Raw genomic sequence first — 20,345 nt, 5'->3', positions numbered from 1 at the left:
TTACCACAAACCTTTACCACAAACCCTTCAAACCGGAATACAGCAGCGCCTCACACTGCTGTTATTAGGTAGAAATAGGTGTGGCGGTGGTGCCGCCGGAGTCGAACCACAAAGGGTTCTACCACCTTCGTGGTAATTGCTAGATTAGAGGGTCTGGAAGGCAGAGATTCCTAAAGGCGGCAATGTATCTATCGCCTATCTTAAGTAGGACTCAAATTCTATTTGGGTTTGATTACAGATGTTCCTGGGCTACGGTGGCCACTTAGCATCAGTGTTTAATTCAACAGTGTTTAAAAAAAAGCGAGTTACAAAATCAAAATGGTATTTATGTATGAATAAAAATATTGATGCTAGTTGTAAGGTAACTACGAAAATAATATGAAAGGTGAAGCTTCAAGCTATTTTTACTAAATTAATTTTTACATGAAAAATATTTTTTTAAAAATTTGCTCTCTGCTTTACTCTTTCATTTATATTTAGTTCCAGAATTTAATCTGCATAAGCGCAACGATACAGGCTGTTATTTTTACTTATCGAAAATCATTCGATTGTAGTCCGTGTCCGAAATTATCGAAAATTTGTAGGTTTTTTAGTTAATCAGTTCGGTAACTCAAGTATTTTTCGTTATTGGTTATTAATTCGCTTTTTGCGAACTAAGCGTACTTAAGAAATCATTCTATAAAATATTATTGTGTATTTATAGGCGTATTTTCGTGAAATTGATGCAAGTTCAACAAGGCGATTTACTTTGAGACAGCGGCGAAACGAGTTGGCTAACAGAATTACGATAGTTCCGAACAAAACTTGATCAACGAGACATTTGTAGATTTTTTTTTTTTTTTTTTTATAATATGAGAGTAGCAGACGAGCATGCAGTCCACCTGATGGTAAGTGGCTACTGCCGCCCATGGACATCTGTAATCAACCCCAGATAGGATTAGATATTCCTACCTGAGGTCGGCCACAGATGCGCCGCTACCCCTGAGGACTAAGCTGGAACGCCTCGGAAAAGTCTATCTCCCTTACCACACCCTTCAAACCGGAACACAGCAGCGCCTAACACTGCTGTTATTAGGTAGAAATAGGTGTGGCGGTGGTGCCGCCGGAGTCGAACCACAAAGGGTTCTACCACCTTCAAGATAGTAGACTTCAAGACTGTAGATACAAGATTTATACAAATGTACGCCCGCGGTTCTATCTGTATTGACGGTTTTTTAATTTTAACAAAAATACCAGAATATAATGAGGTAAAATGTATCGTAAGTCACTTACTAGAGTCGTCTTTTATCGTATAAGACGTCGAAATTGATTTTAACTACGTTTAAATGCGGTTTCCGTAATTTATGTTAAATTTGAAAATAAGGCAGTAACTTAGAAACAGATAGACCGACGAACAATAAAAATATGTACCTATTGGTAGATTGGTACATAGACATTAATAATTATTTTGAAATCAAGAGTAGACTTGCAATTAATATTCGTACCAGATATCACAGAATTCTAGGAATTACAACCAAGCGAGCATTAGCAAACCATCAATGAACCGCCCACACACATAATACCTATTCCTTTGATTGTGGTAAATAATTCATTACCAATGACCCTACATGGTCACAAATGGCCATAATGCGTCATTTAACAAAACACCGTATTTGCATATGCAAACGTGCATATACCCTCATATGGAACAAGACCAGAATAGGAAGTAAACTGGCATTATCTTTAAGTTAATTAGATGATCTGGAATTTTCCAGTTAATTTTATGTGATGGTAGATAAATGCGTTTGTAAAGCGGCAAAAACGTTTTGTGGTTTCTTTTTTTATATTTATTTTGTATAGCCCAACGGCGGCACTTACAAATTGTCAGTTACAATATTTTCTTAAACTACTACCGGATCGGAACGCGACCTCTACTGAGAAGATCCGGTAAGAAACTCAGCGGGTTTGTCTATTTTAATTTTAAAAATAATTGTTCTCTTTTTTATTTTTTTTAAATGCCATTATTTTTACATATAATTCCGTTGGATTCCGTTAGTATCAAATCTTGCTGCTATTAGTATTGTAAGCGTTGAATTTTTGTGGTTAGAAGTATATGGTAGGGTGAGAGAGTTACGAGTACATGAAACAAAACAACTTAATATATAGAGAGAGTTTAGGGTATAATCTACCGAGCTGGCTAATTCTGTTCTTAGACTCTATACTATACATTGTCAACTTTTTTCCAAGCTTTGATGTTTTCTGACGATGTTTTCCTTCGCCATTTAATCAAGTGATAATTCATTTTTAATACGCATATAACTCTGATATATGCGTGGTCGGGGCCTGGGATTTGGACCGTCTAAGAACCCCTGATGGAGAGGCCGAACTTCTTACCACTAGGCTATTACTGTTGACGTATATAATCAATCCCAAATAGGATTGACGAACTACCTGAGGTCAACCAGACGCGTTGCAGACCTGAGGACTAAGTTCGAACGCCTTATCCAAGTGTGTCCCTTACCATATCAAACCGGAACAGAACAGCGTATAACACTGCTGTTATAAGTCAGTTTAAAGGTGGTAGAATCTTCAAACTTCTGACCTCCGGGGTAGCGGCGCATAAGAGGCCGACCTCAGGAAGGAATATCTAATCCTATCTGGGGTTGATTACAGATGTCTATAGACGGCAATAGCCGCTTACCATCAGGTGGACTGCATGCTCGTCTGCTACTCCGATATAAAAAAGACATACAATAAACTCAATGAAGACAACCATACACAAAACATGTCTATTAAATGTAAAAGTCATTAAATACACAATTATTCTTAAGCGCGATGGTTTCGGCGCCACGTGGGTGCGGTAATGCCAAGGTTATGTAATGGTGTTCTGGCAATTTATACCACATTACCACCTGCCACCGTAGGTGTTGATTATTCACTATGGTCCATGTTACATGGAGTGACTAATTAATAGACTCATAGTGCGACATAATAATATATGTTCGTAGCATCAGTCAATAAGATCTTATAAGTAAAATTTAAGTAAATTGATTATTCAATAGGCCCATTTTTTTAATATCTACAACTAAATAAAATTGAAGATTCTGTTGGTGCTTTGTAATATAAAAAAAAAGTTTGTGTGTCTGTCAGTTTTTTCCGGCTAATCTCCAAAACGATTTTCTGAATTTAGGGACTTTCACTGGCACTTACTGACTGGCACTGACTTTAATATTCATTTATTACAAGATATAGGTACTTGGAAGAAATGTATATTAAAAAACGTTTGAAAAACAAGCTTTTATTTAGTAAAATCTAAATGAATAATTTTATGCAATTAATAATAAATAAATATTTGCAATTGTAATATTCTAGTAAGTACAATAAATGGCTTGTCCTCAAGTTACACAATTCAGTCTATATGCCTCTTCTCAGATTTGATTTGCCTGAGTTATTGATTTTTTAATTGCAGCTTATTCCTTCCGTACTACCTACTAGGAGTCTATTTTGCAAACTCATCTACGGTACGCAGAGATTCTTAGAAGTCATTAGTTGGGATTGACATTGAGTGTGACTATTGATGCAGCAAGACAGATATCAGATGATAGTGGGCCCAATAACGTGACGAAATTACTTATCTCACTTTTTAGATAAATACCTGCAGTAAAATTTAGTATCTTGTAGCAAAATATAACTTGGTAGAAGTCTTCTTGATTTTAGGGTGAAAGCACTACTGCTATTGTTCTAAGATACGAATTAGAAGTAGTCTTAAACGGATGGGTTTAACGGATGAGGAGTAAAATATGGTTGGGTTGTTTGTTTTTTTGGTTGAGAATTTATAAAAACAAAATGTTTTTTCTTTAAAAAAGAAACTTAAGTTTGTCATCTATCATCCGCAAATTTTGATCCTTATCGGCGAAACTATCAGATAGTGGTTTTCACGGAAATCAGGTATTTCAAAAAACAAAGAAGTAATAACTACATACCTGCATTTCATTCATCGTCAACCCATTACTGTCCCACAGTTTCAAAGAAAGAAAAGCGCAATCCCTCTCACTTCAAAGTGCGAAATGATAGATTTCATACCTTTGATTTTTTTGATCGGCAGGTATAGGTTTCTTTAAGATTGCCTCCATCGTTACAGCAAGTGGAAATCCGTTTCTAAAATGCACATACATAATTTGAAGAATCAAACGCCGTCCTGGGATTCAAACTTCGGACCGACCGATTTATTAACTTATACAGCATAGCCATTAGTATGTTAAGTACAAAAGCAATTGTAATTCAAGCAATGCTGACAGATGCAACGACAGATAATTTCTCGGAAGGCAAACATCTCCGTTGTTATTCCGCGCACTCAACGCTTATCATACGTCTTCGCTTGCTGCGATTCACAGAAGTATAATATGATTATCATTCAGTTGTTTTTATATAAAGCTCTGTTATGTGGGTTAGATGTTTGGTTGTTGTTGGGATAAATAAGCTTTAAAGCTTCCAACTTGAAACTTAAACTTGAGCTTTGAAAGGAAAGGTTTGAACGATGAGGTATTCGTACTATCGTCACGCCTATTTTTAGCGTGTTTTTGCGTTTTATTGGAAGGGAGTGAATACCGCCCGAATTATATATGAGTCGACGATCTTAGTACACAGGAGCATGACTCTACATTATTTTACAGGAAAGAGACCTTTAGTAGCTTCTACTTTTTCCACTCATTTTTGACATTCAACAACTCTTCAGTGGTAGCTACGAACGTAGTTATCCTGTTTCATAGGAAATCGATTTACGAATCACACCCTTCCAACACAGCCGTCACCTTCCAATAAAGTAGAAACCAGCGGTTTTCAAGACCTACAACAACAATAATGATCTATCGACCTAAGTTGACCGTTTTCGAGACTACATAAACCAAACCTACTATATTACTTACTTCATAGAATAACACTATAATATATCTACTTAGGTCTATATCTAAAGCCCTTACCTCATCTTCAGTTATTAATAGTCCGATGAGTCGGTATCTTAAAGATAAATTAACTTATTCACCGCAGCATTAGATGTTTATCCCAATTTCTGGAAGTGAGCGCTTACGAATGTTCAAGTATTCGAGGCGAGGGACGCGTGGGCAGGCATCTGCGCGCTCTGAGAACTTGGGGCTGGTACAAGGAAAGAGAGCTGAGCGTTTTTAAGAAAGCACGAATCTGTATTTTGGCGATTTTTGCCTTATAGCAGTGTTAAGCGGTGCTGTGTTCTGGTTTGAAGGGTGAGAGTAAAGGAGACATAATTTTCGGGGCATTCCGGTATTGTCCTCCGTGGAAGCGGTGCACCTGTGGCCTATATCAGATAGGAATGTGTAATCCTATCTGGGATATAAAAAACCAATACATGTAGTCTAGCGCCCCCGATTTGTAAAATCCTCTTTAGTGATTCAGTAAACTAAATAAATATAGCTAGACTAAATAAATATAACTAAATAAATATAGGGCCAATAAATTGTACTAACGCACATTCTATTTTGTCTTTTGGATTTATTCTAGAATACTTTTCTTACGAATTAATAGATTATATTCAATTACATTTATGATCCAGCCGGAACAAACATCCATACAGCCGGATGTACATGATGCAAAAAAAGGGATGTTGTCTGCTACCTTTCATATTGTGATAGGTTCAGAAAAAGAAAATAATAGTATAGTACTCAAAATAATACCCAAGTCTTATGTATAGAACGTAAGTAACGTAAATTCAAAATAAGTTAAACTGCATTACAATATGCTATTAAACATCAAAATAAATCGCTACAATTTCCAACTTGTACCAAACACACTTGGCCTATTATGTTGATCGCATTGAGCGGTAAGGACAACCGGTGATAAAGGTGTAGGTATTTAATGAAATTTTAGAAATTCTAGCCGCTGTGCCAACAGGAAACGTTGCATTGTCAACTTGTTCCTAGTTGTGACACTGGGCCGGTTTCGCGATCGCTGGTTAGTGGAACTTTAACTAAGTGTTTAAACATTACCGTTTAAATTTGATACGAAAATAATAGTCATTAATCAACGTTTTACGCTTTGATTAAGATTATAGGACCCTTTATGGTTTAACTCCGGACCACTTCCACTTTGATGAGAAACATACCTTTTCAGGCGTTCCAACTTGGTCCTGAGGGGTAGCAATTCACTTGTAGCTGACCTTAGGTATTAATCTAATATTATCTATAGCAATAACAATGAATACATAGAAGTCAAGTAATTTATTCCAAAGTCGGAACCACCACCAAAACTTATTTCAGAACCCGTCGGAAATCCATAAGATAAAAGGATGTGAAAAAAAATCTCCTTCAGAATTCTACAGAAACGGTTTCTCTAAATGTCCAAACCTTTATAGGGTTAATCCTGTCATAAAAAAATAAAAAGGTATGTTATATAAGTTAAAACGTGTCGGTAGCGAATCGAAATTTAACAACCATGCTAAAACGTCAATAAAACCCTTATAAATATAGTTTTTATAATGACGCGAGAAATCTCATACTCCGTGATCTTCCATCATTTTTGGGGATTAAAATCGTTTGGTTTATGATGCTGTTATTAAACTGGAGTTTAAAATTCAACAATAACTTGTTTTAAAGCTGTTTAGTTCCGCGTTTTTTCGGTATTACTACATCGTAATAGGATTGAGATTATTTTTTGCCATACGCACTATAAGTAAACAAATTTTAAAGCGCTTTCAATTTCGACGATTTGAGTCGAACGGTCGGTTTATACGAGTAATATAGGAGTAGCAGGCGAGCATGCAGTCCATCTGATGGTAAGTGGTTACCGCTGCTCATGGACATCTCCAGATAAGATTAGATACTCCTACCTGTGGTTGGTCATAGATGCGCCGCTACCCTTGAGGACTAAACTGGAACGTCTCGGAAAAGTATGGCTCCCTGGCGACACCCTGTGTTTTGGTTTGAATCAGACCACAGCAGTGCTTAACATTGCTGTTATTAGGCAGAAATAGGTGATTTCGTCATAAGAAACTGCATATTGTGTAGGACCAAAGTTCTTGCCAAAACCAATCAAATGAACCCAAACTCGATGGGATTACGTTGTTTTATTACAGTTCCTATGGCTTCGATACATTCATTAATCAGACCACCTCCATATCATAATAATCGTGCAATTTCATCCGATCATTATTTATGCCAAATTTCAGCGCAATCGGATATCAGGAGTCTTTGAAAAATAGGATTTAAAAAAAAATCCGTTACACACGAACATGTTAAGTTAAATATAAGCTTGTAAAAACTGTTATTTTGGCATTACAAACAGACATTTAAATTTTATTTATTAGTATACATTTTAGAATTAGAATTTCTCTTACAACATTTACCCTTGACATACGTTATTTCGAAATTAATGTAGTTTTAAATGCTTATACATAAGACTTGAATAGTTAGTATTGGAATGTAGTTTAGTATGTAAATGTTAAATATGATTACGTAAATCAGTAGGGGTTAACGATAAGTGTTAATTGATTGTGTTGTAACGGTTTTAATTAATTTGTGATATGTTTTGTTAATCATTTCGATAATACTTTGGTTTTTAAATATTAATTGAAAATTATGTTTTCTAATTGAGATCACACGAGGATTTGTACAAACATCCAGATTTACTAGTTCTTAGACCGGTAATTACAGCACTAGTTGGGTAGCCCTTCGGCATCGCATTTTTGAATAGTAAATATTCTCTGATGCGCCATCATGCCAGTGCCTCTGTAGTTTGTTGCAGTTATTTTTGCAAAATTTTAGTAACTGTAGGTATACGTTTCCACCACTGATGTGCAAGGTAGCTAAGCGGTGTGAGATGACAAATCTAAGGGAGTATGATGGGTTATAAAAATGTTATAGGTATACCAGTCGTGTTCCTTAGTTCGCATCTGTACCTGCAACCTTTAGGTTGCATGCCTCCATATTACCAGAACTACGCTAAGCAATGAAAATCAAGCAATCCTATTTGTGGATTTAACACATCTTACTGATATCCGACATATATCTTAGCTATCTCTCTCATCTCTAGTGAAAAACACCCTTATAAAGGTCTTGAATTACCTCATAAAAATATATTTGACCACGACGACGATTTTCAATGAGGATGTTTTTGTTTTAGTGTGAAGATGGAGAGTCGAGTGGGCTTGGACTACATAGTAGAACACGCGGAGTACGCGGGCAAGCTCGCTGCTGCCCTCACCTCCCCCACTGCTGCTGTTAAGAAGCAGGTATGGTGCATAAAGTTATTCAAACACGATAGAAATTAAGGCTACTGGCCCTTTTCAATACTAGATGATCACATTTTTTTTTAAATAAATTATCTCACCTATAAGTTTAAAAGCATGTCATTAACTTAAATGCAGCTTATTGATAAAGGCTTTCCACACTTCTAAGTACGCGCTAATTCTTTTCAGAATATAATCTACAGGGCAAAAGCCCTTGGTCCAAAGAGTAGGTACATAAAAAATGCACTTTAATGCCGATCAGTTTTTCTAGCTTTCTTCATGCATGAAGAGCCTCAAAAATAACTATTAATATTTTTATTTTGATACTAATTATCCTGCGATATTTTATTTAATTATTATTGTCAATAATCCAGGTGTTCGAGTTACTATCAGCACTCTGCGTGTACAATGCAGATGGCTACGCCCGGGCAGTGGACACTCTCGATAGATATAAGGTAAATAAGTTTTGATCACGTTTAGATTAGGTTGGGTTTAAGTTATAATCTGTCTTATTGTTTGTGTCTCCCATTTTATTTGTTTTTTTTTGCATACTATTTTATTTTATTGCTTAGTTATTTGAAGTTACGTATTATGGAGTTATTTCTACCACTGCTCAACATAAAGAAATTGATTTGAATGAAACTGTTTCAATTTTATTCTACGATTCTTTAAGCTTTGTTTGTTTAGGAAGTGTCTCAATAAAGCTCAGATGATTTATCAATTAAATCAGTAGCTTTTGATGAAGAAGTAGGTAATGAAATATAAATTTTGTGTCAATCTCTATGATTTCGCAATAACGCCTGCAAAAATAATATATCTTGAGCTGGCATACATTTCGCTCAAAAAATTGGTACAGCAATTCAGAGAGGAAATGCTACCAGCGTCTTGGGAACCTTGCCCAAAGACAGTGATGGTGACAATTTTTTATGGTACATAGTGTATTTGTTTTTATATTATTGTTTTTCATTTTTGTATATATGTAATTTTGTAAATAAGTTATTTAAAGTTATTTTATATTTATAGTTTAATTTATTATTTTTAATTTTCTGTAAGTTTAATTATAATTGTAAATATTTTTCAGTTAATAAATCTTGTCGTATACTCACCTATTATTTTGACACCCCCAGGCGCTCAAAGGCGACCGGTATAGACTAAGCGTGGTGGTGGAGGAGCTGAAGACCGCCACCACCATCGACTACAAGACGGCGCTGGTCGCCTTCATCAACTGCCTCATCATCTCCGCACCCCGCCTTCCTGACCGGATCCATGTCAGGAACGAATTTATTGGTAAATTGTCCAAATTACCAAAAAATGTAAATTTTGAAAAATGACATGTTAATTATAAGAATTATTCATATGAGATATTCCATTCACTTTTTTTGGTTTATAATATAGGAATAACAGATGAGCATGCAGTCCGCTTGATGGTAAATGGCTACTGCCGCCCATGGACAGCTATAATCAACCCCAGATAGGATTAGATATTCCTACTTGAGGTCGGCCACAGATGCGTCGCTACCCCTGAGGACTAAGCTGGAACGCCTCGGAAAAGTATGTCTCCCTTACCGCACCTTCAAAACGGAACACAGCAGCGCCTAACACTGCTGTTATTAGGTACAAATAAGTGTGCCGGTGGTGCCGCCGGAGTCGAGCCACAAAGAGTTCTATCACCTTCAATTTCACTTTTTTATTATTTAAAAAGCATATAGTCCATGATGGTAAGTGGTCACTACTGTCCATGGACTTATTTTGTAACCAACTCCGTATAGGGGTCGTTTATACAGATGCGTTGTCACGCCTCAGGGCTACAAAGGTTGTATAATAACCCAATATGTAACTGAAATGGGGTGATATGCACTGATTTCTTAAGGTAAAAAGTAGTTATAGAGTTGGTTACCGATGTTCATAAAGGGTAATAACATTCGATGACATTAAAATTAAAAAGTAAAGTACACGTCACTATTCCAGCAAATATAAATGAATGAAAGAAAACTGCAATTTAAAATCTTTGTTTATTTCACAGGACTGGGACTTCTACCAACACTCAGCAACCTAAGGTAAATTAATTTTTTTTTTCTTTCTCTATACATCTAATTAGTCTAAATAAATCTAAGAAATTCTAAAACAAAAATAATTTATAGAAAAATAAAACCGAAACCACCTAAAAAGTCAACAAAAATCGGCTCCCTGTTCCCTTTAGCTAAATAATAAAGACTGAATAGTGTATCCAAATTCATATGTAAATATCATTATTAATAATTTCGAACAATTTTAATATCTGCTCAAAAAATTCACGACCTTTTTTAAAACCATCATATTTCAGGAAAGTTTTATTTCTTCCTTAAAACAGTAAAATATTCCGTCAATATAAACAGTTGAACAAACTTAAACCCTTATTAATTTTTCACTTATTCATTGCATAAAACCAACTGAAATTGTCATATTTTGCTTAAAAGCTAAATTCCTGCAAAAAAAGTAAATGTATGATTAAAATAACATTGTTTTAAGAGATGGAAGTAACCCCCCAGTAATCCAAGGAGACCAAGTAAGAGACAACAAGATGTAATCATTGTACCAAAACGGCCGATAATCATTACTGTTATTACAATAAAAAATATCCACTCAACCATAACGCGAACAAATCCACCAGATCAGATTAACTGCCAACTCCAAATTAGGTCAGAATCAACCTGCGAATGTATTCGACCAAACCAGTCCTATTTGTCTAAATATACCCACAAGTCATTGTTGTTAAGGCGTGGTCTTACTACTAGCTAATAACGAGTAATGAAAACAAAAGAATAAATTTGGAAGGAGTTGAAGGTTGCTGAATTTTGTCGATCGATGCATATTTATTTCTGTTTTAGAAACAATTTATAGGATTCTTTATATTTTGAACACGGGTTCCACCTGAAGAACCTATCACGGATGCGTTGCGACTAGGATGTCTGGTTGGTCGCCTCATATGTAAGTCGTCTGGCATCCATACCCTTCCACCAAAATGCAAGTCTTCTTCCAAGGGTATCGCCAAGGGCGGGCAAGAGGGGGGCTGCTGTCTGGCGGGAACCATGCTTGTTCTATGACTTGTCCGAATATAACACTGTCGTGTTCTAGTTTCTGGGTATTAGCAGAGGACTTCTTACCCTCATAACATCTCAAATATTAGCAGTACACTTATTATAAGTGTTCTAACTTAGTGGTAGCAACCATAGATATATTATGCTACTGACGTAGGGTTAGTATAATATGTATATCTATGGTAGCAACATAACTTTGATTGATCTGTTATATTTTAGTAGCTTTTATGTCTATGGGCAGTAGCGACCACTTCCTAAATTGACTATACGACCACTCCTCTTAAATTCTAAAAAAAAATACAAATATAGGTTAAATACACTTGACGTTTTCTGAATACAAATGACTGAATAATTGTCGGTAATAAACAAACTAAAAGTGAAGTGAATATACCATTTATAATGACTTTGTCTACAACTATTGAAATAACTGGTTTGTCACAGGAAACAATAAAGCACAGGCAAATTTCAAAGCTATCGACATTAATACTTGGAAAGGCCACACGCGACTTTAATATCAATTTCTAAAATTTAATGGAGTTATCAAATTGGTGATTAGTTCATTTATAAGCGATTAATTTTGAAGATACTATTTTTCTTTTTTGATTACTTAATTGCATATGTTCAGGGTTTGTTTTTTGTATCAGTGTTGGACACAGGTCTCCTGTCCATCACAGGCCTAGAACATACTCTACCAATACTTTATTGCGTATTGATGGAGGAAGCTATGAATTAGTGACCAATCCTTGGATGTGTTTAAACCGCCCTTAAGACTCCCGATAGGTTTTAAAACTGTTATTGACTGATATCGGTAACGAGGTCTTAATTTATCCCTCGAAGCACATTTAACCACTAACGGTCACCCATCCAACTCCAGACCACTCCCAATGTTGCTTAACTTTGTTAAGAGATATATGATATGACTTACATAAGACGGATAGCAGTGAAACTATAATTCCCAAATAAGTGTCATAAATTTTGATTACATTTTTTTCTACTTTTCTTTTAAAACATGCATGATCTTGTTACTAATATCGACCTCAAATAGGGCTTTGGTGAAAAGTTTAGAAAACAAAGAAAATACATGTTTAAAATCTTAAATAAGTTGTGTCGGTTACTCGTATAGGGAAAAAGACAAAAATGGCAATTTGCGTGGGAGGACCGCTCCGGCCAAATATGGCAGCGCCGCGATTATGAATAATCTTACGATACTTAATAGGGTTGCTAGCGAAATTATGTCATAATTTTATTGTCAATAAAATAAAATCGGCAAAACACGTGCCGAGTAAAAGTAGAAAATGTTTATTGATTTTAAATTAGCATTATTTATTTTAAAAATAGACGCGATTGGTTTTAAAGTATGTAGTTATTTTCTTAACATAATCGATATTCCAAATAATTCCTAGTATCTATTAAACATTAAGTAAAATCAATAAAAGAAAGCATTTCATATGGATCAATAAATGAGAAATATTTTAAATTACACTTATTTTAACATTTTTTTTTATATTTCCCGCCTGCATTAATTTTATTTATGTAACTTAAAATCACATATTAATGTAAATCGTACTTTTTGCTTTGTTTGCGTTTTTTTTAATTTTTGACATTTTTAATTACCTTGATCATTTTAATTTGTGACAGCCCTGATATGAAGTGGCCCTCGTGTCCGTTTCACTCGGACACGCTCGTTTTATTACGATATTTAATTTCCACGACAACTTTTTGAACTGGCGCTGTACAAACTCGTAGGCGTATGTTTCTATTAAGATATTAATTTGCCACAAATTTATTAAAATAACAGCGTTTCTCCACATCCGGTATATATTAATGGATCTCTTCCTATCGTCACACGTACGCATTCAAATGCATGTTAATACGTGCACGCACACATATTTTTATGCCCCCTTTCCGCAAATTTGTATGTGTCAAATTACCGGACTTTCGAAAACTAATAGCATTAAATACTTATTTATCTTGATTTAGTATAGCTAGACGATGATTAATTTTGTTACATTTTTTATTATGTAACCATGGTATAATACAAAATAGACAAAATATATAATACAAGCCAAAATAATAAAAATATTTAATCCCAAAAGCTAATGCAAATTACAAGTTCAACCATATTTTTCTCAACTCAATTTTGCATTTTCTGTGCATCCTATAATATTTACTTAATTGTTTAAAGCTCATATAAAAGAACAAAATCTGAAAATGTATACAGACTACTAATAGTTATCGTCTCACTATTGATCACGGGTCCAAACCATTTTGACTTAAAATTACCATTAGAATTTAGAAACGGTTTAGACCATTTTCCACCCCGCTAGCCACTGTAGTAGTAGCACATGAAAGCTACATCAAAGAATAAAAAATCATGGAATACTCCTAAAAACATGAAATCCTTACAGACATGAAGCTGCTAGCCACCCAGACCTTGGAGTCCAGCTGGACGTGTTCGAAGAGCAACGGGAGAGCGATGAGGCGCAGGGTCCCGGGGGAATCAACCTCAACTCACATCTGGACGTCTTCTATGCTATTCTTAAACAAGTAAGTACTGTGTTAAGCGCTGCTGTGTTCTGCTTTGAAGGTTGTGGTAAGGGAGGCATACATACTTACCCTAGGTGCTCTACAAACAAGCATGCAGTCCACCTGATAGTAAGTGGCTACTGCCGCCCATAGACATCTGTAATCAACCCTAGATAAAATTAGACCTTATGCCTACCTGAGGTCGGCCACAGATGCGTTGCAACCCCTGAGCAGTAAGTTGAAACGCCTCGAATAAGTATGTCTATTTTACCACACCCTTTAAACCGGAACACAACAGCGCTTAACGCTGCTGTTATTAGGAAGAATTAGGTGTAACGGTAGTGCCTCCGGAGTCGAACCACAAAGAATTCTACCACCTTTTTATCTTGAAATCATATCATATCCTAACTTCTGCCCACCTTTTTTCTAAGTAAACTAGTAGAAGATAAATAAATTACTTGTTCATATTTCAGGTCGCAGATACACCGCAAGAGATTCCATTCCTTAGCATCCTACAGCATTTGCTGAGGATAGATCCCAAAGAAGCAGTTAGCGACATCGTATGGGACACAGCGGAGACGCTGGTCCACCGCGCCACTCTCCTGGAATCCAGGGAAGATGCTGCTAAACTGCTGAGAGCACCGAGTGTCCAGGTAACGATTTTTATAACAAAAGCTAAGAGGTCATCTGATGAATACTAACCAATATCAGCTGTGGACATATCATAAACCGGAGGAGTCATCACTGACTCAATGACTCTGAAAAGCAAATTGTATGTAGCGGCGTTGAAAAGAGCTCATTTTGCAGACATTTTTGAAGAGTTTCGTGTCAAGTGTTTATCAAGGCTAATATCGTTATTTTTACATTATAATCCTTAATTAAAAACCACTTTATATAATTTTTCCCTGAATTTGTTATTATTCTTAAGTCAAAAACATCATATAATAGATAATTATTAAAATATTTGGATTCGTCGATGGCTTTTGATATCAATCTTTTATTATTTTCAGGCAAAAATGACTTGCACATGTCAACACAGGGAAGTGTCCGGTGCGGCGCGGAAGCAGAGCTTGCAGAGAGCACTGTCGCCACCCCCACCCCCACCGGCACCGGCGCCCCCACCGGGTAAATTTATGTAGTATTTGTAGTAATTTCGAATTTTTCAAATTTATTGATTAATTTTGACTATAAAGCATCATAAAATGAATGTTCAGGTTAAGAGAACGGAATATCGAATGTGTTTTATTATGCGAAAATGACGAAAATTCTTGTTAAAGAAAAAACAATAATAAAACACATAAAAAAAATAACAAAATAAACAAAACAGAATATAGACATATATACGAGTATATAGGCATTTCCAATTTCCATCAATATCATCAACTTCTTATTTCTACTTAGTGACTACTAGTTTCTGCAACATGAGTTTTTTGAGTCGCTTCTTCATTACTGAAGGTCGTGCCTGCTTTGATGGTCTAGTGTGCAGGTGTGCTGCAAATTTCGCCAAAGTGCTCGGTCTTCTGCTTGTCTTGGGCATTCTGTGACAGACATTTTCGTTAGCTCCTTGATCTCTGCAACATGATAATCATTTGTTAATTTCTAACTTTAAAACACACATTCTTTATATGATAATAACTACTACTAATATTATAATAAGTAAATTGTAACTGCTTTAACAGTAATACTATATTTAAGAGATTGCTGTACATGCCTATAATTGGCTTACATATAAGGATTATTTGTCTGGTTGTATGTTTAATGTAAATGTGTTTATATGTTTTGCTGTTGGTATGTCTAAATAAATAAATAAAAATAAAAATAAAAAAATTATAAATGATATACAAAAATGTGTTCTATTGAATTTGCAGCCATGCCGCCACCCCCCGCGCCGCCAGCGCCCCCGGCGCCGCCGCCGCCCATGCGCGGCCCGCCGCCCCCGCCGCCCCCGTCCGCCCCCTCCCCGCCGCCGGCGCCCGTGCTGGACATCAAGCTGCCGCAGCAGGAGACGCCGCTACCCAAGACCAAGATGAAGACTATCAATTGGAACAAGATACCTAACAATAAAGTAAGTCCTAAAAATATTGAAGTAGGAAACGAGAATGCAGTCCACCTAATGACAAGTGCTCATTGCCAAACGCCAATAAGATTCAAGACGTACCTGAGGTTTAACATGGGCGTATTGTTAGCCTTACGGACAAGTTAGAAATACTTGTGTAAGTGCATGTCTGTTACCACGCTCTACAAGATAAAAAGTCACTGCCACCAATAGCTATCGGCTATCAACCCGAAATAAAAGTGGAATCCCATCCAAGGTCAGCAACAAATGTGTTGCTATTATTGAGGAGTAAGTGGGAATATCTCGTGTAAATATCTCTCGAGCGTGGTCTATGGTTAGATATCTTGTATCTCTTATTTAATGTTTATTCTTTTATTCCAGGTAATTGGCCAGAACAACATTTGGTCCATAGTCGCGTCAAGTCACAAGCATTCCCCAAAAACAGAACTCGATTGGAGTGAAATCGAGGGACTATTTTGCCAACAGGTAATATTTTTTATTTTATTAAAAGTGACCAGAAAATAGAAACTAAAAAAAATAAGAATAAAAAGAAATACTAAGAAAAAGAAATAATTTTGAATCTAATGAACTGTAAATAGCTATTAATTGTTATGCAATTTTTTTTCAACAGATGCAACCCCCAGGCTCTGCAGGTTCATCCCCTCGCTTAGGACGAAGCCCCATATGCGACAGTTCTGGGGAGAGGAAGCCCAGAAAGGAGTCTTCAGAGATCACCTTGCTGGATGGCAAAAGGAGTTTGAATGTTAACATCTTTTTGAAGCAATTCCGAAGGTAGGTTCAGTATTATTTGAGAGGTTGATTTTATAAGAAAAAAAATCAATGAATGAATCGATGACTTAAATTTATGAAAGAAATAAATGACTGAAATAAATGAATAATACATATGAGTAAAATGAATTAATGAAAGGAATGAATAATTGAATTAAATATTAAGCATTGAATGAATGAATGAAGTGAATAAGTGATTGTATTAATGAAAATATTGAATGAATGATTGAAACGAACAAAATGAATCCTATTTCGAATTGTACTCACAATCTTATGATCCGCATGCCAGTTTGCAATTTCAATTTCATGAAAAACATAAAAGTATTCTTCTGTTATAGCTCCAACGAAGCAATAATCCAGCTGATTCGTGAAGGCTCCCATGACAATATCGGTACTGAGAAGTTACGAGGTCTACTCAAGATACTGCCAGAAATAGATGAATGTGAAATGCTTAAGGCTTTTACCGGTGACGTTACCAAGCTAGGAAACGCTGAGAAGTTTCTTCTGCAACTTATCCAGCTTCAAAAGTGAGTTTTTGTGATAAATATATGATATGATGATATATATTTTTTTAAGTTCTTTTAAAGTTCTGCTTGTGCGTTCTATGTTCGAATATGCAGTTTAGCAAGTTAAGAATGAAATGGATATATTTTAACTAAGACAATAGGTAAACTAAAATATATTTAGAAAACAACGCCATCTAGTGACTACTTGAAAACTATATCTTTGACTTTTTTATTGTAATGTGAAATGTATGAATTTCAGAATTCTTATTGCGTTCTTTTGCATAGTATCTGAGATATTATTTTTTCCTTGTTAATGGTCAATTACATAACCATTACTACTTATAATTTTTATTAAAAAGGTGGGATAGATTAATAAATATCGTATCTCTTTTAGTTACAAACTCCGTATCGAATGCATGCTGTTGAAAGAAGAGTGGGCGTCGACCGCTGGGTACCTGGAGAGTGCCATCAACGCCATCCTCGTAGCTGGAGATGATCTGATGTCTTCTAGAGCAATACAGGTACATATTAAGCAATCTTTTTCCATAAATATTTTAATCTAAATTAACGTCTTTTCTATGTGTAAGTTTCAGGCTCCTAAATTGTAGAGGATCTATTTTTGAATTGCTCTTACGTTTTTTGCTTCCTTGGCTAAATAACATGACATATTTTTTTCCAATAATGTACGGGTCTGTATAGAGTACAGGTGGTACAGATGTATTCTCAATACATTATTGTCCTACTGTTGGGCACGGGTCTCCTCTCAAAGTGGGAGGGGTTTTAGGTTATAGTTCATCGCATTGTCCAAGTAAGGATTGGTAGTTTTCACACGTCCTCGAGATTTTTTTCTTTATGATCTTCCATCATCATCATCTCCCAGTCACATAGGTTTCTTTTCGTTGTTTTTTTTTTCCTTTACCTTTTAAACAAGTGATAATTAATTTCTTATACCAACTTAACTTGACGAATCAAGAGTTGCGTGCTTGGTATTCCACCAACCAAACATTGGCCTCCCAATGGGGAGGGAGCGAGAAGATCTAATGTTTGAACTACAAACTATGGCTTAAACTCTCCGAGGGGTTTACGAGACCAGCAGTGGGACAGTTATGGGTTTAGGCCGACATCCCGTTACACTCTATCTCGTTCGATTCCAGGAGGTGCTGTACATCGCCCTGATCGCGGGCAACTTCCTGAACGCGGGCGGGTACGCGGGCGGCGCCGCGGGCGTCAAGCTGTCGTCGCTGCAGAAGCTGTCCGACATCCGCGCCAACAAGCCCGGCATGAACCTCATGCACTACGTCGCCATGGTGAGTGATGCTGCGCCACTGGATGTTCCTGCCCCGAGCGCGGAAGATGGGACCGCCGATGCCAAACCACAAAGCGTTCTACCATCTTAAAAGCTGGCTACATTGATGTTAAACTCTCATTTCTTTTATATAATCTAGGAGTAGCAGACGAGCATGCAGCCCACCTGATGGTAAGTGGCAACTGCCGCCCATGGACATCTGTAATCAACCCCAGATAAGGTAAGATTCCTACCTTAGGTCGGCTACGGATGTGCTGCTACCTGTTAAGACCAAGCTGAAATGCCTGAGATAAATACCTATCTGAGGCATTCCAGGAACACATACGTTTTCCTTACCACACCTGGATGAATGAACTGATTGAAATTAACGAATGAAATTAATAATGACGAAATAAATATGAATAATGAATAAATTTGATGTTTGTTCCATAAACTCGTAAATACTTACTAATAAAATAATGTTCGCAAGTAAAAAAAATTCGTCCTAAATATACATTTTTTATACAATTAAAACCCAATTGTCTACTTACATACGTAATTTTCATTTTTGAATGAATGATAAGAAGTTTCATTTTTTTACAGCAAGCTGAACGCAAAAACAAAGAGCTAGTGCACTTCGCTGACGACATCCGAGTCCTGGAAGAGGCCGCGAAGGCCAGCGTGGAGCAGCTCCACAACGAGATCAAGACCCTGAGCCTCAGGATCGGGACCCTGAAGAAGGAGATCCAGTCCACCACACAGCAGGACATAAAGGAGCAGATGGGAGACTTCCTTCAGGTAACGAATAATGTATTTGTACTGTATTGTGTTTAATTATGCAGATATTTGCTTCTGGCTAAACGGGTTATAATTTTTTGTCAACATCCATGTGCTTAGACGAGTTTTTTTAAAGATATTCTCCATTTGGGTAGTTGAAAAAAATGATGGCAGTGATTTTTTCAAACATACAAAAAAATCCGCACCATAAATTTAAATATTGCAAAATTTTAGGTATGATATGATACGATTTGATAACATTATGTCGTTTGGTTTTTTTATTGAAAAGCCTAAAAAAGAGTAGTTAGTTGCGTGTAAAAGTGAACAATTTTTTATTTTTTACGCAAGTGCTATATCTATAGGTAACATAGCTTTTGTGTATTTTTTGTGTCAAAATAAGATAAAGTAAAAACTGTCTAAGGAGGTTCAGTTGATTTCAAGTTTTTTGCGACATTTATTAAATTAAATAAATTAAAACAGACATATATGTATTTATATATAGTGAAAAGGAGTTTAATTGTCTTTGTAATACTTTGAATAGGTTGCGGAAAGAGAAATATCAGCTCTGAACAAGGACATGGACGAAGTGGAGAGCTTGAGGAAGCAGCTGGCGGAGTTCTTCTGCGAGGATCCCGTGTCCTTCAAGCTGGAGGAATGCTTTAAGGTAAACTTAAAGAATGAAACAAATAAAGAAGCGTAGCGGCTTCCCTCGAATCGACTAGAAATGGCGCTACATGTTCCTGAAGTTTTCTCTGCATCTTGTTAGTTACAAGTTGCGAACTGAGAATGATGAAGCACAGCCGCTTGCTGGTTATGATAATCCAGCCTGGTAGGAGATCGACTCCAAAACAGTAGCAGCAAATCGTTAATTCTAAAGATATTTCAGTTTTCTACTAGGGACCTATACAAATAAAATCTGTCCAAAATTTTCAATTTTTCAAAGAAATAGAGATATATTTATCATGTTTTTTTTTTCTACAAAGTATTGACAATTTTTGATCTTTTGTAGGCAACAATTTGATACATTAAATAATGTCCCAATCCTTTATCGCTTCCACGTTATTAATTTACCACTTATTCAACGACTATACATTAT

The 20,345-nt window shown here is 36.1% G+C and overlaps 1 protein-coding gene across 1 annotated transcript in view; it reads left to right on the top strand.

Moving 5' to 3' along the window:
• form3 (FH2 domain-containing protein formin 3) overlaps positions 1–20,345 on the top strand; it is a 116,261-nt gene that overhangs the window by 88,990 nt on the left and 6,926 nt on the right. Inside the window, exons 4-18 of the mRNA XM_073076980.1 lie at positions 8,128–8,236; positions 8,608–8,688; positions 9,361–9,520; positions 10,257–10,290; positions 13,719–13,857; positions 14,310–14,489; positions 14,847–14,961; positions 15,705–15,901; positions 16,274–16,378; positions 16,524–16,684; positions 17,020–17,208; positions 17,582–17,708; positions 18,342–18,494; positions 19,076–19,270; positions 19,791–19,913. Of these exons, the coding sequence (XP_072933081.1) occupies positions 8,135–8,236; positions 8,608–8,688; positions 9,361–9,520; positions 10,257–10,290; positions 13,719–13,857; positions 14,310–14,489; positions 14,847–14,961; positions 15,705–15,901; positions 16,274–16,378; positions 16,524–16,684; positions 17,020–17,208; positions 17,582–17,708; positions 18,342–18,494; positions 19,076–19,270; positions 19,791–19,913 (2,061 nt within the window). The 5' untranslated portion in view covers positions 8,128–8,134. The remainder of the gene's footprint in view (positions 1–8,127; positions 8,237–8,607; positions 8,689–9,360; positions 9,521–10,256; positions 10,291–13,718; positions 13,858–14,309; positions 14,490–14,846; positions 14,962–15,704; positions 15,902–16,273; positions 16,379–16,523; positions 16,685–17,019; positions 17,209–17,581; positions 17,709–18,341; positions 18,495–19,075; positions 19,271–19,790; positions 19,914–20,345) is intronic.

This window comes from Epargyreus clarus, unplaced genomic scaffold (assembly GCF_041222505.1).
Source record: "Epargyreus clarus isolate Ecla_fem2 unplaced genomic scaffold, WU_Ecla_fem_2.2 ptg000010l, whole genome shotgun sequence".
NCBI lineage: Eukaryota > Metazoa > Arthropoda > Insecta > Lepidoptera > Hesperiidae > Epargyreus > Epargyreus clarus.
Note: the sequence above shows the minus strand (reverse complement) of the source record. Positions and strands in the feature narration are given on the sequence as shown.